Source organism: Polyodon spathula, chromosome 12, assembly GCF_017654505.1.
Source record: "Polyodon spathula isolate WHYD16114869_AA chromosome 12, ASM1765450v1, whole genome shotgun sequence".
NCBI classification, from domain to species: Eukaryota; Metazoa; Chordata; class Actinopteri; order Acipenseriformes; family Polyodontidae; genus Polyodon; species Polyodon spathula.
The window spans coordinates 28,686,325-28,710,028 of NC_054545.1; the positions used below are offsets into that span (position 1 = coordinate 28,686,325).

General features: G+C 36.7%; 2 protein-coding genes and 1 pseudogene across 2 annotated transcripts in view; 2 read left to right on the top strand and 1 right to left on the bottom strand.

Annotated features, from left to right (window-relative positions):
• The window catches only part of LOC121324861 (polycystic kidney disease 2-like 2 protein), an 18,556-nt gene extending 5,025 nt beyond the window's left edge, over window positions 1-13,531 (bottom strand). The window contains exons 1-14 of the mRNA XM_041267071.1: window positions 13,444-13,531; window positions 12,756-12,854; window positions 11,965-12,098; window positions 11,369-11,616; window positions 10,819-11,040; window positions 10,153-10,381; window positions 6,964-7,134; window positions 6,266-6,447; window positions 5,660-5,780; window positions 5,154-5,252; window positions 4,848-4,972; window positions 3,718-3,835; window positions 2,622-2,728; window positions 1,410-1,545 (exon numbers count right to left, since the gene is read on the bottom strand). Coding sequence (XP_041123005.1) covers window positions 1,410-1,545; window positions 2,622-2,728; window positions 3,718-3,835; window positions 4,848-4,972; window positions 5,154-5,252; window positions 5,660-5,780; window positions 6,266-6,447; window positions 6,964-7,134; window positions 10,153-10,381; window positions 10,819-11,040; window positions 11,369-11,616; window positions 11,965-12,098; window positions 12,756-12,854; window positions 13,444-13,531 — 2,079 coding nt within the window. The remainder of the gene's footprint in view (window positions 1-1,409; window positions 1,546-2,621; window positions 2,729-3,717; window positions 3,836-4,847; window positions 4,973-5,153; window positions 5,253-5,659; window positions 5,781-6,265; window positions 6,448-6,963; window positions 7,135-10,152; window positions 10,382-10,818; window positions 11,041-11,368; window positions 11,617-11,964; window positions 12,099-12,755; window positions 12,855-13,443) is intronic.
• Window positions 13,532-13,679: 148 nt separating this feature from the next.
• LOC121324862 lies at window positions 13,680-17,683 on the top strand (annotated as a pseudogene).
• Window positions 17,684-19,382: 1,699 nt separating this feature from the next.
• LOC121324523 (transmembrane O-methyltransferase homolog) lies at window positions 19,383-22,510 on the top strand. Its single transcript, XM_041266520.1, has 4 exons — window positions 19,383-19,751; window positions 20,807-21,084; window positions 21,686-21,882; window positions 22,210-22,510. The coding sequence occupies exons 2-4, from the start codon at window positions 20,823-20,825 to the stop codon at window positions 22,507-22,509; spliced, it is 759 nt and encodes a 252-aa protein (XP_041122454.1). The 5' UTR covers window positions 19,383-19,751; window positions 20,807-20,822; the 3' UTR covers window position 22,510.
• Window positions 22,511-23,704: the final 1,194 nt, after the last annotated feature.

Below are 23,704 nucleotides of genomic sequence, written 5' to 3' on the forward strand. Positions count from 1 at the left end.
TAATGGGGCACCAGTCAACCATATCAAAAGCTCTGCATAACACTGGCCTGTATGGGAGGGTGGCAAGAAAGAAGCGTTACTCAAAAAGTACCATCTGAAAGAACGTCTGGAGTTTGCCAGAAAGCATGAGAGTGACACAGCTGTGATGTGGGAAAAGGTTTTGTGGTCAGATGAGACCAAGATAGAGCTTTTTGGCCAAAACTCAAAGCGCTATGTGTGGTGCAAACCTAACACTGCCCATGCCTCAAGACACACCATCCCTACAGTAAAGTATGGTGGTGGCAGCATCATGCTGTGGGGATGTTTTTCATCAGCAAGGAATGGATGGAGCAAAATACAGGAAAATACTGCAAGAGAATCTGCTTCAGTCCGCTCAAAAACTGAAGCTTGGGAGGAAATTCACCTTTTAGCAGGACAATGAACCCAAGCACAAGGCCAAAGCAACATTGGAGTGGTTCAAGAACAAAAAGGTGAATGTCCTACAGTGGCCCAGTCAAAGTCCTGACTCAATCCCATTGAGAATCTGTGGCACTATTTGAAAATTGCAGTCCACAAGCGCCGTCCAACCAACCTGAACAACCTGGAGCAAATCTGCCAAGAAGAATGGGCCAAAATCACTCCGACACTGTGCGCAAAGCTGGTACATAATTACCCCAAAATATTTAAAGCTGTTATTGCAGCAAAATGTGGCTGTACTAAATATTAATGTGTGGGGGTTGAATACTTATGCAAGCAAGATATTTCAGTTTTTTATTTTTCTTAAAAATATTTCCCAACATAAAACCAATGTCACCTTACAATAATTGATTTTGAGTTTAAGTGTTTTAAAAACATATCAAACAGAACGAAATTTCAATGTACCATTTGTAATTCAGTAATATGACAGAATTGGTCAGGGGTCTAAATACTTTTGCAAGGCACTGTATATATTAAATGTATTTTAAAGATCTGGACTGACTTATCCATGAATGCAGCATCATCAGGATCATTACAGGGAGAAACTTCCACCAAATCCACCAAAATTATTTAACTTGTACAGTTGGCACTCCAATTACAATTCAGTCAATTTCTGCCAATACAAAAAATGTTCTTGCTTTTTGGCCAATTTTAATGCTGGACATGTTTTCTCTTGTTCTGTATCTAAGTTCTAGTTATAATGGAGCTATCGGTTAGTCTGTGAGGCACAAATTCTCAATGTCCCTTCTACAGGTCATGCTGTATTACTTGACCCACACTAAAAGCCTGTTTACAGTAGCCAACAATGTCGACCTGAAAAGCTTTTATTAGATTACATTACAGTGCAAAATCATGCTTTGGTCACCCATATTGAGGTCAACACTGTATTTGTCCAAACCTGTGATATACCCCTCAACAAAACTACTTGTATTAAAAGAGATTTTGTAACTTACAAAGTCCCAGTCATCCTTTTCACGACTTTCTGTCGATGTTATCGATTCTAAAGAATTTAACTGTATAAGTAGTTTATTGTTCATGAATGTAATGTCATCAATCCGCTCCTCCAACTGGAAAACATGTTTCACCATCCTACACAAAATCAAATAAAAACACCACCTTTATAATGAGTTAAATACAGACAATGGATGTAATTATACATTAAATGATGCTTTATACACAGGGGTTCACATACTGGTACTCAGGTACGCATGTGAACCAATAAAGGCAGCAAGGGTGCTCATGCTAGCAAGGCGAGCCATACCTGCCTAATTTTTCCCGGAGCTTTGCTCGCTGATGCTTTGCTTCCCAAAGTGAACAGTGCTAAGAGGAGGTGTCGATGTTTGAAAGCTGTTACATTTAAATGGGAGCTTTAAAAAATAAATGTACTTAATCATTTTACTTAAAATAATATATTTTTCACTCTCAGTTATATCCCTTTATAAATATCATTGTGCCATCAAGCTAACTTGTTCAACAACACTAAGTGACAAAGTCTTTGGGTTTTTGCTGTTGAATCCACAGGGTGGCAATATGGTGGTAGGATATTAAAATAAATACATAATACATGATGAATTTTAATAACCAGCAATCTGGACTCCTACTTAAACATTCAGCAACTACTGTTGCAGTCTCCGACAGTGCCATCCCAATTGTTTGAACTGTCGGTGGAGGAGATGGAGCCAGTCAGCGACTTGGATGATGACCCCTAATTTTGGTGAGTACCAAACCATTTCTGCTGGTACTCACGTGAGAACCTAATGTTAAAAGTTATGTGAACGCCTGTTTATATGGGCTTTAGTGCACTGCCAGCATTTTGATGGAATACATGCCAATATCACCACTACCTTCAATGGATTAAACTAAAAAGTTAGAAATGCCTGCCATGGGGTTCCCGTGTGGCTCATTTGGTAGAATCACAGCCGCATGGCGAGTCATACAGCATAGGTTCGCGTCCTGGCTGTGTGTAGGCAGGTCTTCGCTGGCAACTCCGAAGGGAGCGTTGCATTGGGAATATTAGGAATTTAATGTGCATTAACTATACTCAACTTATAATTCACTATGCTTTCACTATACTGTCCTTTGTTTTCATATACAGTACTTTGCCATGCTTGGGTTACAGTAAATGAGTGTAAGAAGGGAAACCCACCCTTCAGAGTGCAACTTACCGCTGATAGTCTTGCTTAGATACAAATTCAGGAGGTGACGGAAGATCCTCCTCTTCACCATGTGTAGTGTCTTTCTTCAGGGCAGAGTGCTGTTGGGCCAGATCATACTTAAAAAAGACATACACTTATACCACAACAAGATACAATAGAATGTCTACTCACAGATGATTTAAAAAAAATATGGTAAGCACTTTTGCAGGTATCCAGACCTACCTTATAAAGGGATTGTGGCAGAGCAGAGCTCTACCCTTTATAAATTGGCACTTATGGGGTTAAATTCCCCTACCTGGGTTTATTGTGTTCAGGTGGCTGGGGTTGATTAGAGTAATTAACGATCAATCAGCACCCAGCCACCTGACATAAAAGGAGGCCTCAGCGTCCCATTAGATAGAGGAGGGAGCTGAGGAAGCAAGCTGGTGTTTGTGCATGCTGTTTTTTTTTGGGTTTTGGGGGGGGGGGGGGGGGGGGGGGGGGTTGTATTTTCTGTTCTAGTGAAGGCATTGCCCAGTCTAGAAACCTTTATTTTTGTAAGTTTTGATTTGTGTTTAAATCCCTTTGTTTTGGCCCTTGTGCCCTTCTATTTTGTGCTTATTTATAATAAAAATATTATTTTTTTGAACTGCAGTCTGTCTCTGGGCCTCTATCCGCTCGCCAGCCTGTCACAGGGATTTTAGTTAGCTGGGTTCTTCTTGTTTATTTTGTTATTTTAATGATGAGCATTTTTTGTTTTTATTAGTGAATACAATAAACACTACTTTGCATATAAAAATGCATTTCAATGTTACAATCATATCAAGAGAGAAATTTATATTACAAATATGTGCCTAACATGTATTTTTTGTGATTAAAGAAAAAGATTCCCTTTTCACTAAAAGCACTTTGTCCTTCCAAACAAAGTTGTATGGTAACATAGTAAAACATAATAATGGTAGTACCTCAAACTGCACTCTGTACACTAACATACAGCAAATACTAGTCTATCATACTGTTTCTGAATAGAAGTACTGGTGTATACAAATCTGTCCAAGCATATCAGAGGAAAAATACTGGGCAGTCACAGGAGAATGAAAATCTAATTAAATTAGAAATTGTATACCTCTTGTTTCTCAAGTTCACTTGTCATAGTGTCAACCTCTTTCTTGCTCAATTTTCTATCTCTGTTTACATCATACTTCATAAAGACTTCTTTAGTTTCTTCTTCTGTATAGCCTTTCCTGTTGGAGTTTACAACATTTACCTTAAACTGTACATATAGCCTATCAATTTTCTTCTACATTTACTGTAAAAAAAAAACAAAACACACAATTGAAGTCTGATGTCTCTTCTAACTTTCCACTAAACACAAATCCTAATTGTAAAACATCAGTTTACAAATATATAACAAACGTGCGGAAATTAGTTTGATCTGTTAGAACAGTGGTCCACAACTCAGGTCATGGATGGCCGGTGTCCCTCCTGGTTTATGTTCTAGCCATACCCTAAATTAGGACCAATTAAGCTTCTAATAAGGTCCAATAAAGTACTTTTAGGTGCAGTTGGAATAAAAACCTGCAGGGACACCGACCCTCCAGGACCGAGTTGTGCACCACTGCTTTAGAACATGTTATCTTCTGAAAGTGTAGAAGACTTTCACATGGTGACCAAATTGCAGTATTAACGTCATAACTACCTTACGGGGATATTTGATCCCCTACTCCATAGGAAATTAGTCTTATACTAGTGTTTGTTGGTTAGGATGGATCCTGAATCATAGCGTATCGCCTTCATGTAAACCGTGGGGGGGGGTGGGGGGGGGGGGGGGGGGGGGGGGGGGGGCAAAGTTAGTCCTTCTACTCCTGGTCTTTGTTCCAACCCTGTTCAAAAATAGTTATATTCAATCAATTACACCTCCATCCTGACCCTGAAGTACCGGTAGTTCATTTTACCAGTTAAACCTGGAGTGGAATGGCCCTCTAGGGCTGTAATTGGACATTCCTGTTCTGGAGTATTTCTAATGTTCAATTGGATACATTCCTCACTAGGTACAATGGTTATATATGACAAGTTATTGCTAGTATTCAATAATCTGTTTAGTGGGTTACCCAGATTTTCTGCATCAATCGATTTTCACATGGAAAATCTCTATATTTGGTATTATCAATTGATATGCTTAAAATAAAAAAAATATTAACTGATAGCAAAAGTAATTCCTAACATAGAACTGCTGTTAGATTAAAAGCCTCTTACTTCAACATCTCCACCTGGAATTGTTTCACAGATATGATCCCCTCTGTGCCCCTTATGCTTTCAGTGATGTTGTCCACCAGCTGCTCCTTCTTAAGCCGTAGTTTAACTAGGGCTGTATTGCAAGTCTGAAACATAAGAACAGCATTAATATCTGTTTTTCAAAACAGTCAAAAAGTTTATATTCAATTACTTAAGTACTTAAATGTTTTATAAAAATGCTAATTTGATATGGATTAAAAATAAATAAATCAGCAGAACATTTACATAAGAAATGTATATTTAAATTATTTTAAAAAACTTACTTACCTTCTTGATGAAATCACTCATTTCATACTCTGTCATTTGAAGTGACTGATCACATTTAATTTCTGCATATGTATCGTTAATAATAGCCAGAAACATGTTCTACAATGAAGGAAAACTAGGTTATAAAAATGTAATTCAATATCAGTGAAGAACTATTGTAATCTTAGGGTGATTAATTTTTTTTTTTTTTTTTAAGGCTGCAGCATTAAAGAATTCCTAATGAATTACAAAATGTGTTTTTTTTTTAGTCTCACAACCGAAAGACATGAACAAAATTTAAGATATTGTGGGCCATTTGGGAAAAGAAAACTACTGAGTTCTGACTTCCCTGAAAAAATTAACCCTGTAATTCTTATCCTCATCACAAATCATTCCAAAATAATTTAAACACTTTCATCAATGCCACCTTAGCTGCCTACAGGGGCCCCACACCATATTGACAGTGCTGTGACAGGTGTTTCTTGTCTCCAACCACTTGTAAAAAACAAAAAAACAAAGAGAATTACCAAAAGCACAAAGAATACAAAGAATACAAAGGTTGTGAAATAAATTGGCCCCAGAATCCTGTTTGCTTGCTCAAGCTCATTGAAGTTGATTTCTCCAAGAATTACTAGGAACTGTGTAAAGCTTAAAAAAAAAAAAAAAAAAAAAAAAAATATTAATGATCTTAGTTATAAACACAATGACATTAGCGGATAACCGGGCTTGATTATATAATAGAACACAGCAGTACCTGGACTATAGGTACCATATTCTACAATTACTGACAGATTCTATAAAAAGTATTTAAGACATTCCAATCCAGACAATGACCCAGCAATATCAAGACCTTTTCATCAACAGTGAGTTTCACAGACTATATACATTAGTCCAAGATTAGTGCTAATAGGGGTCTGTGAAACCACCATTTAGTGAAACTCAGTCTCTTAAACCCCCGGTTAATCTATCCCAAATTGCCTCACTGCATCACAGTGACTTTATAAGTAAAACTGAGTAAAAGAGTTATCAGCATTTTAAATCAAGATGCTGCTATGGGTAACTAAAACTACTAAATGTTCAGTTTTAGTTCTGTATTCAGTTAGCTATTTAAGAAAAAATAATTTGTTACATACATGCAATTTTTAAAACTAGAAAAGCTGTCCACTTGGCAGCCGAACAAGAGGTACCCCAACTGTGCATAAGCAAAGAAAACTATGAAAAACATGACTGCAAAGCCAATGATGTCTTTGGCACAGTGGGACAAAGTAGAAGAGAGGGTACTCATTGTCCTGTTAAAACTTATATATTTGAATACCTGAAACAAAACAAATGGGTTCAGTCAGCAAGTAGCATATTTTAGTATAAAATGATTCATTCCATAATCAATAATCAGCTATTAACTACTGTAGCATTAAATAAATATACAGTGATCAATATATATTAGATTTATGTTTGACATTCTATAAATAATACGTAAATAATATATATATATATATATATATATATATATATATATATATATATATATATATATATATATATATATATATATATCTATGCAGATTCAGACAGCTAGACATTTGTGAAATTGGTAATTTTCAAATACATACTAAATACATACTAAGTTATATATATATGAATGCGAATGTGAATACTGTATAACTGAAAGTTAGGTAGTAAAAACCAGTTTACGGCAAGCTTATATAAACTTATCAAATGCTACATAACTTACCACAAGATAATAATGCTTAATATTATTCACAAATCTTGTTGTCTTGTAACCAAAGCCAAACACACTTTTAGCATAAAATGTTAATCATGCAGTACTCACCTTCACCCAGGATATGAAAACATTGACAGCAATCATGTTATTGTACTGTGTCTGCCAGAAGGCAAGAAAATGAAAATTGGGGTACTTGTGTGGATTCTTGAGCAGGCGATAAAGCAAGCTTTCAACATTCACAGTGCGATAAACGTTGAAAAAGATAGCCATCAAAGATAGCTAAGGAAAAAATACAGAAGATTGATTTAGTGGCAAATAAGACATGGAAGGCTTTATTAACAGATATATAATGACATGCAGTAAGCGCAAATGTAAATAACAAGGTGCGTTACATTTGCGTTTCAGCTGGGCACTGGCATAATTCTGGTGCCAACCAATGAAGAAACACTAGGAGACAAAAGCTGCTCGCAAATCAGGTGAAACAGACATTTACTTTAAGAAAAAGAAAGTGAATTAGCAGTTGCTTTTACCGAGAGGACGGAAAAGTGGCTCTTATAGCCATAGCACCATTCGTATTTAGAAATATTTTCATTCACTGAATGTTTTTGTTGTGTATATTCATAAACAGTAATTATTTTTCTAATACATAGCATTAGAAATAAATCCTGTCTCTCTAATACAGCTTTAAGGAAATCGCCAAAGTAGCACTGTGCAGGAAGTATGACATAGGCCTAACGGCTTCATACATTTTAGGGCTTCTACCGAAACTTATGCCGACCACTGGCACTAACACAAACAGAAAGGAATGTAGCACAGCATTTCACCAAAATCACACTACAGAGCAGTTTATTCCAGTTTGCTGTGTTTGAAATCAGGGGCAAACCATCATCTAAATCGGACCCATAGTGTTTTTTTTTTTTTTTCTTTTAAAAAAATGTCATATAATGTCTGACCTCATTCACCTTTTTTTTACTAAACCCATAAATGATGTCATCGCTCTAAGTTCTATTAAAGATATATATATATATATATATATATATATATATATATATATATATATATATATATATATATATATATATATACATACATACATACACACACATACACAGTACTGTGCAAAAGTTTTAGGCAGGTGTTAAAAAATGCTGTAAAGTAAGAATGCTTTCAAAAATAGACATGTTAATAGATTATATTTATCAATTAACTAAATGCAAAGTGAGTGAACAGAAGAAAAATCTAAATCAAATCCATATTTGGTGTGACCACCCTTTGCCTTCAAAACAGCATCAATTCTTCTAGGTACACTTGCACAAAGTCAGGGATTTTGTAGGCATATAGTCAGGTGTATGATTAAACAATTATACCAAACAGGTGCTAATGATCATCAATTCAATATGTAGGTTGAAACACAATCATTAACTGAAACAGAAACAGCTGTGTAGGAGGAATAAAACTGGGTGAGGAACAGCCAAACTCAGCTAACAAGGTGAGGTTGCTGAAGACAGTTTACTGTCAAATCATACACCATGGCAAGACTGAGCACAGCAACAAGACACAAAGTAGTTATACTGCATCAGCAAGGTCTCTCCCAGGCAGAAATTTCAAGACAGACAGGGGTTTCCAGATGTGCTGTCCAAGTTCTTTTGAAGAAACACAAGGAAACGGGCAACGCTGAGGACCGTAAACGCAGTGGTTGGCCATGGAAACTTACTGCAGCAGATGAAAGGCACATCATGCTTACTTCCCTTCGCAATCGGAAGATGTCCAGTAATGCCATCAGCTCAGAATTGGCAGAAAACAGTGGGACCCCGGTACACCCATCTACTGTCTGGAGAAGTCTGGTCAGAAGTGGCTTTCATGGAAGACTGCGGCCAAAAAGCCATACCTCCGACGTGGAAACAAGGCCAAGCGACTCAACTATGCACGAAAACACAGGAACTGGGGTGCAGAAAAATGGCAGCAGGTGCTCTGGACTGAGGAGTCAAAATTTGAAATATTTGGCTGTAGCAGAAGGCAGTTTGTTCGCCGAAGGGCTGGAGAGGGGTACATGAATGAGTGTCTGCAGGCAACAGTGAAGCATGGTGGAGGTTCCTTGCAAGTTTGGGGCTGCATTCTGCAAATGGAGTTGGGGATTTGGTCAGAATTAATGGTCTCCTCAATGCTGAGAAATACAGGCAGATACTTATCCATCATGCAATACCATCAGGGAAGCACCTGATTGGCCCAAAATTTATTCTGCAGCATGACAAGGACGCCAAACATACAGCGAAAGTCATTAAGAACTATCTTCAGCGTAAAGAAGAACAAGGAGTCCTGGAAGTGATGGTATGGCCCCCACAGAGCCCTGATCTCAACATCATCGAGTATGTCTGGGATTACATGAAGAGAGAGAAGCAACTGAGGCTGCCTAAATCCACAGAAGAACTGTGGTTAGTTCTCCAAGATGTTTGGGCCAACCTACCTGCCGAGTTCCTTCAAAAACTGTGTGCAAGTGTACCTAGAAGAATTGATGCTGTTTTGAAGGCAAAGGGTGGTCACACCAAATATTGATTTGATGTAGATTTTTCTTCTGTTCACTCACTTTGCATTTTGTTAATTGATAAATATAAACTATTAACATGTCTATTTTTGAAAGCATTCTTACTTTACAGCATTTTTTCACACCTGCCTAAAACTTTTGCACAGTACTGTATGTGTATATATATATATATATATATATATATAGATATTATATATATATAATAATATAATAGATATATATAATGTTACAAAATATATGACGTTCACTACAAAATGATATCGCAAGTCTACTGGAAGTCATACAGTATTCCATGTTAGATTTCGAAATGTCACACTTTTTTATTTTTGTCAGTTTTTCATTAAGTATAAGGAAAACTACAAAGTACGTTAAGAATGTTAACGTAACATTATTTAGCAGGTTTCATTCAACTTTAGATAATCAACTTTAGATTAGATAATCTTAACTCAAAAGCAACTACATGTACTATAGAATCATACACTTAAATAACTATTTATGTAACAAATAAAACTCAGTAAAGACTGTACTTTTATGATAACTCAAATACCTTTTAAAATGCATTACATTAAGTAATGATAAATATAAGAAAATGCATTAATTCTTTCTAGTTTTCAACTTTTATAGTTTATAGAGATCAACTGAAGCACTGAAACATTTTTGGCAGAATAAGATGTATTGTATTTATGACTCTTTGCTTCACTTTATCAAAAGGTTATTCAATTAATAGTTTTTGATGTCATATTGTATATACTTACCACAACTAAAAGCACATCTATGCAGTTCCAACCATTTTTGAAGTAGTTCCATTTTGTTTTATAGATGTCAATACACTCTTGGATGAAAAAGGCAAAAATAAATAGAATGAATAAAACCTCGCATGATGCAAGGAAGTAATCATATTTAGAGATGTAACGGAGAAGCTTCACTGAGTAAAACTCCCAGGATGTAAGGACTCCTCCAGTGGCTGGAGTCTCCGCCACTAACCTAGAAAAAAAAATATGCAGCATCACAGGACTCAACAATGACAAGCTTTATTAAAATATTTTAGAACAGGTTGAATAGTTCAATATTTTTTAAATTTGAAAGCTTTCAACCATGGTTCATTTCAACGTTGCTGTCCTTTTACTCTCAATTCATTTTCTTTCCCCATTGGTGATTAACTGACCCCTTTAACATCAAAAAATACAAAGCAACTACAGTGAAAAGAGGAGTTTAAAAGTTTAAGGTATATAGATCCACCTAAATGTGCAGCAATGTGCAGTTTGAGTCTGATTAGATAAACAGGATCTACATATACTGTAAACAGCTCAACTACTGAGGAAGTTTTGTCTAGACATTTGATATCATAACTTGGTTTCTTTTGTTATAACAAAAGATATGATTTAGCTTACATACTATATATTTCTGTTTCAAAAACTTACCTGACCACGCAGAAAAGGTTAAGGTTAGCATTGTAAACAGAGAAGTCAACAAAGACTGCTCTTGTTGCTCTGGACAGCCACAGGTTGTCTTTGAGATTTTTAATCAACTTGGCACTCTTGCTCTTTGTGCTACCAAGGTCCATGTAAAACCCTCCACTGCTGTAGGTAGCTATCATACCCCAATGGCTTTCCGGAATAGATCTGGGAGCCATATATTCCCAGCTGGGTGGGTTTAAAAAACAAAAATGTCATTGAGATCAACTATCTAATTGCCAGGGTGTTCTAAAGACTACAAACACTTATTTACAGTGTACCTTGTGCTCCCAGTTGTGAACCAAGTTTTGGGGAACTTTTATGCTCAAACAGTGATCTTTTTATGACTAAATGAATTTAGACTTTGACTTTAAACTTCAAAGTCATATAGATGTAGAGGGTATCTGGGGGTTATGTTGACCATACAAGCTACTTGTCTACACTTGTGCCTCTTTAGTTGATTTTATTAAAAGATTTAGCTATTGGTGGTGTTAATTACATCCTCACTAATACTTACGCTGTCCCATTCTTCGGTCCAAAAGGTGATTTATCTTCTTCTTCAGACAAGTATGAATCAAAGCACTGTGTTATTGAAACAAAACTAGAATGCAAAGGGCAAGATTTATTAACCACTTTGACTTGTCGAATGCGTGGAACTCCCAGCAGCACATTTTCATAATAAATATGGCTTTCATTTGTAGGTAGGCTCTTTTTGTTGTACCATGAATCCCAGTAGAGGCCGTCCAGTAAAGGTCCTTCAAAATACTAAACATCATTTTTTTTAAAATAAACAAAATGTAATGAACTTGAACTTAAATAACTGCCATTTAAATAACTGTGGTATATTGTGGTTAATGCATAGGAAAGTGTAGTGAAGATGAGTGAAAGTACAGTAAAGCATAAGCGAGCAGGGTAATTTTTTAATTTTTTTTTGTAAATACTGTACTTACAAAAAGTGACCTTAATACTGTAATAGGGTCAACAAGGTGAAAAAATGTTGCAATCAATAATCTCTAACTTAGTGTTTCTGTTTTACCATAAATGTAACACTACTGCCTAAATAACTTAAAATGCTTATAATATTTTAATCATTTCTACATGTCTATTTCTTACCGTCCAAATGTCTTCCATGCTTCCCAATGATTTATAGTTGCTCTTATCCTTTTCTGAAAGACTACTTTCCAAGAACAACTTGGACATGACTTTGGTGTGGTAGTACATGTCAGTGCTTATCTGACCAAATGTTACTGCAACCAAAAGCAAAATGTTAATGTAGTGAACACCCCCTGGTGGTTGATTAACATATTTTGACAGATAAACAACATGGCACATCTTAAAAATGAACCTCTTTTTCACAGACCATATAAAAAATAAAAAATTGAAATTAAATCATGCTTTATTTCAGGATACTCGTTTATACATGTAACAGCCAGGCTACTGCCTGAACCTTTGTGTTGTTTGAATCGTTCTAAATGGTCAGATTTTTTTTTTTCTATGTCTCACTCTGGCAGACCTGTGTGATTTTGCTTTGTCCTTTCTCGTTTCATCCCCTCTACTTCACTGTAAAGAACAGAAGTAGGTTTAGTCATTTATATCCTACAAAGCTCATTAAGAAATAGCCTGGGATATGGACCAAGAACCTTGATCATGCTTTCACCCCAGTTATAAAACATGTAATCAAACACAACCCAATTTAAAAAGAGAGACATACCCTTACATTCCGTGAACTCTCGATAACAATTAAACTCCCAAGGAATGTCCTAAGCAAGTTTCAACAAAATCAGATAAGTGGATAGATTAATGTAAAACTCTAAAGTGTGCCTTCATATCCTGGTAGTTGATGATATATGGTAGACCATATGTTTAGTAAACTAACACTTTGATTTCTCAAACAGATTACTTACATATGCAGATATCTATAAGGAAGATAATGTAGATAAGTAAATCCTGTAATGTTGTTTTTATCCGCAGGTCTCTGCTACTAGATTTATGTGCCTGTATAGCTAAAAATAAATTAATTAATTAATAATAATAATAATAATAATAATAATAATAATAATAATAATAATAATAATAATAATAATAATAATAATAATAAATTAAGGCGCTTACCTCTTTTAATAAAGTAATGTTTTAAATATGCCGTAATATGCTAAATTATTATATTAGTTCCATAGACTCTCTATACCTGTTTATATATGTAAACTCATTTTTTATATAGATGTAGTGTAATGTAATATAGATTTTAACATGCTTTCGTTTAATAAAATAAGACATTTAAATACAGAATTGTAATTTCGTTTTTAGCCTGTAAATTATTCAAACATTGTTTTAACATATAGGCATATACAGTACGAAAGATATACTGTATTAAGTAAGAATACGTTTCAGATAATATTTAACACTACTGGCACATTTTTTCATTTCGAAACGTTTTGTACAAGTGATACAATCATGTAAAGTAAAAGAAAAACATATCCGCGTTGTTAATATTATGGAGGGCACGAAAGTAAATTGTTGTTTTGTCTACCATTTAAAGCCAGCAACCCGTAATAAATATATAAACGTGTATTTCGTTTTTTTGTACGTTACTTTTTTCAGTTGACTCGCAGCTGCTTTTCTTCAATGCTTGTCTTTTCTTGTTCCTACTAGGTTTGTCATCCTTTCCTAAGGAGTGCATTTTTAAAAAATAAAACAGAAGAAATCTGAAGTCTACACGTGTTTGCTATTTTAAAGGTGTATTTTTTTTTTTCTTTCTCCGAGAACGTTGTTTTGGAATAACTAGATTTCACATTTTCAAATTGAAACGCACAAAAGCGCGTTCCTAGATGTTCCAAGTGGGGCGCGCGCAATGGTTTTATTATTATTATTTTACGTCCTAATTTATTGAGCTCACACTAACAGTATCATACAGTCACCCGGAAGACCTTTTCTGGCATGTATGGACCAACCCATGTGACGTTGACTGATTTCGTTGTAAATTTTGAATTATTTTATATTATAATGGTTCTATGTTTTCATATTTTTAGTTCGCAATTTCATGTGTGTTCATATATATATATATATATATATATATATATATATATATATATATATATATATATATATATATATATATATATACACACACACACACACACACACACACACACACACACACACAAATACACTTTGAGTGTACACCAGAAACTTCCAGTCTTGTTAAACTTAATGAATATTGATAATAGCAAAAGTCATTGATTTGGACAGTAGCTCTTGTGGTAAAAATAAGTTAATATTTAACAGGAGTGCACAGATCAAATCCTCAAGTCCAGTGTAGTTTCAGTTCCCTTCCAGTAATATTTTGTTCCTCTCTTTTTCATCTGTTTCTGCAGTAGTTTGTTCAGTTCTAGCTCACACAATGGAGAGAATGGGGACCAGCAGCAGCAGAAGGAGAAGACTTTTCATTATTACTCTGCAGGCCTCCCACGCTTCACTGCTTTGGGCGCTGTGGGATGGGTAAGCACAGTTTAGGTTTTATTTTAATTTGCATTTCATTGATATTTTCACCCAAGGCATTTTAAATAGAAGGAAATTACCATCTACAGGTCCTGTTTGTGTAGAATGATAAATTAAGTTGTTGTTAGTCATGGTGTGTCTTCTAGTGATTGAGTTGTGCTTCTTGTTTTCCAGGGGGCAGCAGCAGTGTTGTTTCTTCAGCTGTCTAGACGTGTTCACTTCCATCTCTCTAACTGCGATCAGAGCCATCTTAGGGAGCCAACACAGATTTACAGATGTGGATACAGGGCCTTTGTTGATTTGTGTGAGTAAAACTTCCACTGTGCCATTCATCCTGTAATAAGACTTGCCATCACATTTGCAGTGGGGAGATTCTTCGTTTTACTGTGCCAAATAAAGTTAATCAGCGTTTTTTTGTTTTTTTTTTATTTTATTTTAGTGACCCATCAGGATGTTTTGCCTAGAAGGGTGAATGTGAATTGCCTGAGAAGGTTGGACAATCAAAGTACGAGCTCTGGGAAATCGTCCAGCTTTACAGATAGTTCCACTTCCTCCACCACCCAGGAAAGTGCATTTAACCATGCTGTTTTAAATACAGGCAAGGATTTTCATGTACTAGATATACATTTATTCATGGAAACTAGAGAACGGTATGAGACAAAGAAATACACTGTCTTGTGCATGTTTTAGGTGAGGTTCTGGCTGCAGACACTACAGTCCGTGAAGAAGGTGGACTTCGAGAGAACCTAATAGAAAACAAAAAGGTAACTTTAGTGCTTATAGTTTCCTTGACAGATGTCTGGAAGCTTGTTATTCACTTAAAATATGTCACATTTAAATGTATTTATTGATTGTGTGTGTCTGTGTCTGTGTGTATATATATATATATATATATATATATATATATATATATATATATATATATATATATATATATATATATATATATAAATAAATATATATTTTTTTTTTTAAAGGAAACTTTCACCAATGGTAAGGTGTTCCAGATGTCTAAATATCTTCATTTTAATAACTTGGGTCTATTTTTTAATGATCTAAACAGCAATAGGTCTAAATACTGCAACTGTTTATGTCTGCATGGGGTGATGTAACTAAAAGTAAAAAAAAAAAAAACAGTGGAAAGGAGTTCCCAATAAAATAGATTTTGTAGGTTTTCAAGTGTTGGTATTGTGTGAAAGATGTTTTTATTTTCAGTAAATAGAATGCATTTCATGTGTGGCCTATATATTTTTCCAAAGTTGGAAATGTATTTTGCCACAGGTCTTGAGCATACCAAAGCAGAGGACTATCAGACTGCATTCTCCTGTTTCAGTATGGCTGCCAGTCAAGGATACTGCAAGGCAAGGTTCAACCTGGGAGTATGCTATGAAAAGGGAAGAGGGGTTGTGAAGAACATGGAAAAGGTATGATTACAGAGTTGCTATTGTATGGTAACAGAAGCACTATTTATGGTAACAAAAGCATAAAAAAGGAAAGGAACATGAAGCTGGAGTTGAGTCTAAATGATGTATTGGATCTTGCTATAGAAATCATTTACAGGTGTGTTTCTTCCTTAGGCTGCTCTGTATTGCAAACAGGCTGCTATTGCAGGACACAGCCAGGCACAATACCGATACGCTAAGTACATCCTGCACAGCAAAGCAACAAGGGATGCCACGGATACTCAGAGAACCATTGGGCTGATGGAGCAGGCTGCTGCTTCAGGCCTCAAAGAGGTGAGCGGATAATGAGACCAAGTGCATTTCTTTCTCGTAGGTAACATACACACACTTCTGTACTGGTTATGACCAGAGAGAACCTAGGTTTGCTGAAAATGTATTCACTCCAGCAGAAACTGACAATTGTGCTAAGTTGCAAGGCTGTTTGGTGAAACCTCAAGCTTCATAAGTGAAAGACTAGTGCATCAGCCACTGCCCCACCTCACTTGTGGTTTACAGAGTCCACAGTACCTATAAGAGCTATGTTATTGTGGAATAATGTTTTACTTGTGTTGTGCAGGCTCAGGTGTACCTAGGAGTGCTGTTTACTCAGGAGCCCTACAGAGACGAGAAAAAAGCTGTCCTATACCTGAAGATGGCGGCACACAACGGGGTGAGTGTGTGTTCATATTGTACCAGAAAAATTGGGCCAGTGTAGTTTACAATGATACCAGCCAGAGGAATATATAACAAGACTTTTGGGTGCCTCTCATGAAAATGTATAGATTATGCAGGGATAGAAGAAGATTTGTATTGCACAGCAGTTTCACCTGTTCCATGTTTTACTATGAGATTGACAAGCCACAGCTTATAAGTAACAAGCTCGGGTGTGTCTTTTTATTAGACTCCTAGTAAAACCAGGAATGGATCAAACTGCGATACAATGGGAGTCTTATTTCCGACCCTGTTAGGTATGTCTATAAATATTAAATATTATGCCTACTCATTTTATTTTTATTGCAGGACTCCGAGAGTCAGTTTAATTTGGGTCAGTGTTATGAGAGAGGCTTTGGAGTACGTTAGTGCTACAGGACTGCGATAGATCACTACCGGCAGGCTGCTAAAGCGGGGAATAGCAAGGCTCAGCTCACTCTGACTAGCCTCCACTGCCAGGGAGTACAAGGTGAGGCAGCAAGTAAGTTAATTGCTGGAAACTGTATTTTGAGGTTTTGAGATGATTTTTCGTCTTGTCTGTTCCCTTTACAGTTTAATTACAGTACACACAAGACACTAGCTGAAATGTTTGTCTACTTAGTTTCTTAGTTTTACCTTCGAATTCGGATTGAACATTTTGAAGGATGATTTTTCTAAGAAATGGTGGACTGTTTTGGAGTACGTTTTAAAATTGAACACTGTCAAAGTGAACGACATAACAAAACTTCCCAATTTTTAAATATGTAAAATATTACTTATATACTTTATTGTAGTTAAGTACCAGTTTGCTTAAAGCTGCAAAGGCAAAATGTAGCTGGGTACTTAAATAGATTACAAATAGGTTTATTTCTGTTAAAGAAAAGGTTTACTTTAAAGCAAACCTGTTTTGAATGTCTACTAAGATTTGTTATATTTAATATTTAGACCCACAAGCATCTCTCCAGTTAAACTTTTTTTTTTCTTATTTTATTTCAGAGGATGTGGTTATAAGAACAATCAGATCCTCGCTGTGCATCTCTGCAGCGGATCGGTTGTGGCTTGGATCAGAAAGACCCTCAGAAACAGCAGACCTCCCAATCCCAAACAACCTCGGCCAGGTTTTGCCCCTCTCTTGGAGCACCGGAAGCATCTGCACGATGCTTGTTACCTATTCTATAACAAGCTTTGTTCAAGAGCCATGAAACAATAAACCCTTTTCACCTAAACCAGCTTCCTGTGTGTGGATGATGGGGGTTGGATAGGGTGTCAAAAACATGTTCCTGACGTAAGAAAACCTGTGAAGTTCAAAAATCTGTTTCAGACTCACACTTAAATATATATTTATAAGGAATTCCGTCCTGCCATCTGGCCGTTATTCCTTAATTGTTGAGGATTATTATTTATTTTTTGTCAGGTGGGTTCATTTTTAACAAAAATGGCTTAATAAAGATAGGACTCATTGCAATGTGCCTTTTTTATGTAGCACATAATGCATTTTGAGTTTTAATGCATCTCTACCCATCTGAGGAGGCATGATGCCCATTTTATCAACGTAACAAATATTTAAACTTTCATCATGGATCTTTGTAGGGACTTCCAACAGATTAAAGGTGAAACTTTTATTTTAATTTTTTTGACCCTGTATGAAACCATTTTATCCAGAGTGGGTAGATGGATTGGTGTATTCAGTTTTGTTTTATGTACAACCAAGCACAGGGTTTCAGATTCCTTGTTTCTGTGTGTGTGTGTGTGTGTGCGTGTGGGGGGGGGGGGGGGGGGGGGGGCTCTTAAACTAAATCTCTACCATTGGGCTTTACTTGTGTTCATATGCTTGAAGAGGTCTGTATTGTTTGGGTTCTATGTTGGAGAGATGAGTACGATTGTTGTTATACACAAGTCACACAAATGTCAATGCCAAAGGGGAATGGGGAAAAAAAAAAGACATGCTAATGCTATTCTGGGTTTGGAAATATGCCCAGGTGTCAAATGAAAATGTACTACAAAATTGCTTTGAATCTATTTATTTGTGCTGGCTTGTGCAAGGTTGAGAGCACATGTCTAATGCATGTGTTTTGGATTCCTGGGTGGGTATTTTAACACTGCTACTTTTGGCCTTGGTACTGTAAAAACCTGGAAAACAGTTAAATGATTAGTATTTTGCAAATAAATATATATGTATGTAATAATGTAGTGAAATATTTTGATGCACTGCTATCAATAAATATATTTTTCCTATTGTATAACTGGTGTTTATTTTATACTTTATTTACCATAAGGATTGTTTTGGAATTCAAATGCGGCCATTGTTACATAGAGGTCCAAAATTATTCTATAAATTAACAGACAGCAGGGGCTCAGATGGGTTAAATATGTTAAATCTCACAAGTATTAAAGATAACTTTCCACTCTGATATATTATAAATAATTGTGACTGAAGGTGACACTGCAGGAGCTTGACCTTGAATTCCCCTCAATAACATAAAGTAGTACAGTATGTATATAGTTGACTTACTAAAACTTGGATATTCACAAATCATGTATACCCTAGAACTAAGTTTAAAGAAAGCTAAACTTTGATATTGCAAAGCATCATCTAAATAGCTCTGCTGGTTAATTAATGCGCTCTTTAACTGGTTGTCTTGTAAGCCGTTTTTGTTTATAACCATGTGTCTTTAACGTTGCTTAGCTACGTGGAATGATAAGGGGTCAAATATTCACTTCCTTTTAACCGGGATTATACTTTGAATTTATGATTCATGTAAGTTAAAAGGATCGCGAGTAGCTACTGCTTAAAACGAGTTTTCCAATATACCTCTTGTTATATATATATATATATATATATATATATATATATATATATATATATATATATATATATATATAATATCTCTCTCACGCATATTAGTAGGTAAGAGGTGTTCGTTTCGTTCAGGTAGTTTTCCCGGCACCAGACCGGTATGCGGTGTTGCTCCATAAACATGGGGGGCAGCTGACCCTGACAGGAGTGAACTAGTGCATGTTGTTGACACAGCACATTTGCTTCTGACACTAAGCGCTTTGAAAAGGAGACACGTTTACAGTTCGCATTGATGTTCGCATCACTTGTTCGTTGTGTTTAATACGAGCATTTAAAGTAGTCGTCACACACCTACCAGAGTAGTCAAATGTGCTTTTTTTTTTTTTTTTTTGGTAAAACAACGAAACACATGTCCTGAGACTAAGTTCCGAGCATAGGAAGTACGCTTAGATCGCCACACTTTCAGCTTTCAGGTAAGCAAACTGAGCAAGCGGACATTTGGTATTGGCTTGTAAAAATATGTATTTTATTTGTGTGCGTGTGTGTGTGTGTGTATATATATATATATATATATATATATATATATATATATATATATATATATATATATATATATATATATATTATTCCTTTACTGTAACACAGAAAATTAACAGCTAATTGAAGACCGGGCGGGGAGGAGGGTTTGATTAGGGTGGGGTTTGATAATTTAGCACCAGTAGGCTCTGGTGTAAACTTTCAAAACAGTTTAGCACCAATTTTTGAAACCATTTGCACCCCTGTATACTGCTGTTAATATGAATAAGCAGGGAATACTGCAATAATCATGTATTTTAGAGAGTTTTTACTGCTCGAATATCATTCAAAAACATTCAAATTAGTCGTAGTCGTCGTTACTGTATATTGTACAAAATCAATGTAAATCAAAGTAGAGCTGAATTGAGTGCATTTTCTCATCAGACAGCAGATGGCGCGCTTGTCGACATATCATCATGATCCAATTGAGAATCTTGTGAATGTTTTTGTGTTTGTTTGTTTTCTAAGCAGTTATAGGGTAGTATAGTGTTACAATGCCAATATTTAAATACAGTGTAGTTTACAAAGTGTCAATTATACTACTAAAGTACAATATGAAATAAGATGCAACAAGTGAGGATTACAGCAATGCATATCTACAATAAAATAGTGCAAGGAAAGTGCAGGAGGATCCAGCAACGTGGTGCTAGGAGGGGTATTTCAAGGGCAGTCTAAACAGGTGTCTTGAGGAGGTGGCGGAAGGCAGTGAGAAGTTCTCCGCCAGCTGGTTCCACCACAGAGGAGCTAGGGAAGACAATTTATACTTACAACTAATACACTTAGTAGAATAATGCAATACCCAGTTGCATTGTTGATCTTTTTAAAGTTAGAATGCACGGCTCAATGTTGTTTTATTAAACTGTGTATTTATGTATCATTAACATTTCGTATTGGTCATGGATTCCTATGGATAGCAAGTGGCTGTTAAGCTTCACTCTTATATTGCAATAAGGTCCCCTCCCCCAGCGATGTGGCTGTCGGTTGTTGTTGCGCTGCCCTTGCTCCCTGTGATTGCCACGCTGGTGTTCCATTACCGGGAGCGGGTGGGGGCGCTGTGTCGGAGCGTGTTCCATAGGAGAAAGATGAACAGCTTCACACAGAGATCATTGGAGATCCGCACACACAGCTTCGTCCTGATGAACTCCACCCACGGGCAGCCAGAGAGCGTGCTGCAGACCTTTGAGTGCTATTCTCAAACACAGCCCACCTGCAGCATTGGGCAAGAGAAAGGTAACCGTGGATATTAAATATATGAATTCATGTTACCCGAGCCGTATAATAACTTCTGTTTGAAATTCAGTAGCTTTTTGCTATCCATGTGTTATAGTAAAATCCAAATCCTTTGCCTCATACAGCAGGAAAAGTACAGTGAACCCCCAACCTTGGGCAATAATGGGGGGTAACTCATGGGGTGTGGTCAATGCTGTCACCAGGTACATCCCCACCTTTCTTCAGGTTTGGCCATGTTTGATAGGGAGCTTCTAGTGTTCCCTCTTGATTGAATCTGTCTCAGGTTTGCCTGATACAGTATATGGCAACTGATAAATGACCTGCCTCTGATTGACACTCATTAGATCTGGTATAAAGGGAGAGTCTGGAGTACTTGTGGACAGGCCTTAGGAAACCCCACCTATGTTGCTGCCTGTCACCTGAACAAATAGTAAGAGGCCTGTTCTGCTGTCTCGCAGTCCTCAACTCACAAATGAAAGAGTCTTGAAAGTTTTGTAGACTGTACCTTTGTGTTTTGGTCAAAGGTAAGGTGATGTGCAGTGGCCACCACCGTAAACAGATCCAGTTTTGCTGTGAGTTCACCATTTCTGGTGTGTTCCAGGGGAGTTTCTGGACAGCGCAGTGAGCCGGGCTGCTCCGCTGCTGGTTCTGGAGCTCGGCACGCACTGTGGGTACTCTGCTATTCGCATGCTCAGGCTCCTGCCTGTGTCGGGGAAGCTCTACACCGTGGAACAAGACCCGGGCACAGCCGATTTGGGAGAGGAGATGATCCTGGTGGCTGGATTCAAACACTCGCAGGTGAGTATAGACAGCACACACAGTAGTCTAGTGTTTAAAATACAAGGCACACACACAAACCCACCAAAGTAGCAACCCACTGTCACACTGCCCCATGCCTCGATCAGATACTGTCAGCTCTTCTAAATCATGCCAAACTGTTTAATGGTTTTGCAAGTTAAAGTTGGATTCCAACTCCTGTCTTTACAGGAAATTCATTAAAGCACTGCCCCACCTAGCAGCCTATTGTGTCTCAATTTTGTGAAGCTGTGAAGGTGTGACCCTGTATGGCTGCAGGATGCAGCTTGCAGCCCACACTTACTTACAGGACTGTTGTTTCTTGTTCAGTTCCGGTTGCTGGTCTCCCCGTCCTCTACAGCCATTCCCCAGCTGCAGCCCCAGTTTGGGGTGCAGAGCCTGGACCTGGTTTTCATGGACCACGATGTGTCTCGGTACCTGCCTGACTTGCTGGCCCTGGAAGAGGGCAGGCTTCTAACCAAGGGTTGCATCATCGTGGTCAATAACACCCATCTTCCAGGGGCCAAGGAGTTCCTGCACTACATTCACAACAGCTCCCATTATTCTGTGTGCTTCCAGGCACTGGGCATGCAGGAGATCCGCTACCAGTCAACAAACACCACAGAATAGCTTACTGTTGCACTGTCAAATCAAATGATTACTTAAATTTCATCAGCAACCAATACACTTTTGGTACTACCTCCACTGTCACCTCCTGTGGCCACCACTACAGCATACAAGTCTATGAAAAGAGGCATTGCTATGTGTTCATTTAAACAAGCTCATCCTTTTGTGAATATGTGCGCAGTCTGTATTAACAACACAGTTCTGAAAGTTTAGTGCTGTACAGTATTCAATTACAGCAAATCAAAGTTGTAGGAAGTACAAATATGGTATAACAGAAGGGAGTATTAAAGTCGCTCTAATTCAAAGTATTAAAACTTTGAATTAGAGCGCAGTATTGACTGGTAGACGTTCTTACCTTTTTTTTTTAATTTTTAAGAGGATATTGTAATTCGTTCAGTTTCCCATGAGAGGGCATCAGCAGAACAAATTTGAGCTAAATAACAGAAATATTGTATCGAGAGACAGTTAATCAGAATTTGTACAATTTTTTTTTTAATGAACAAAATATTAAAAAGTGCAATCTTTACATGGCAACACAGGAGTGTTTAAAACATCAGTTTGTTAGAAAAAAATATACATCCTAGATTTGTAGAAAAATAACTTACGTGTGTGGGGGGAGGCAGGCAGCACCTGCAGTATATACATTAACTAAGCATTGTTATTTTTGTAGAATTTATATTTGTTTTCTACCAAATATGTACTGTATTCTGAAAAATCTCATCGATTTTATTACTTCTAAAATCATATTTTGTTTTACATTGTTGTATTTTAATACTGTACACAAAATGAATGTAAACTTAAATAAATACAAAAGTAAAATATAAATGTACATTGTTGAACATGCATAAATGGGACATTTTAGAGCCTTGTCACCCAAGAGATGCCAGGCTGATCCTTACTTACAGTATGTGTTTGCTTGCACAGGGAAGAGGGCACAGGTAAGATATAAACAAACATCAAATACAAGATTAAATAACACCAGTCTCTATAGGCTTGTGGTCATTGTACACATACATGTATGTCAATAGCATATGTTACAGCTATTTACAAATAGTATAGGAGACTGAAATATGTCTATTGGACCAAAGGTTATTTTGAGGTGTTTTCTGGTTTGAAAGATTCAAAGCCAGGTAGGCCGTCAGGGCATGTCCATCATTAGAGTAGCACCTTTTTGTAATTGCCCTGTTTCCATCTGTAA

What these genes read in the sequence shown, in the direction of transcription:
- LOC121324523 (XM_041266520.1), top strand. Translation starts at nt 20,823, where the DNA reads ATGTGGCTGTCGGTTGTTGTTGCGCTGCCCTTGCTCCCTGTGATTGCC. An exon ending in CAGCATTGGGCAAGAGAAAG is followed by an intron (nt 21,085 to 21,685) that starts GTAACCGTGGAT and finishes GGTGTGTTCCAG; the next exon opens with GGGAGTTTCTGGACAGCGCA. An exon ending in CTGGATTCAAACACTCGCAG is followed by an intron (nt 21,883 to 22,209) that starts GTGAGTATAGAC and finishes TTTCTTGTTCAG; the next exon opens with TTCCGGTTGCTGGTCTCCCC.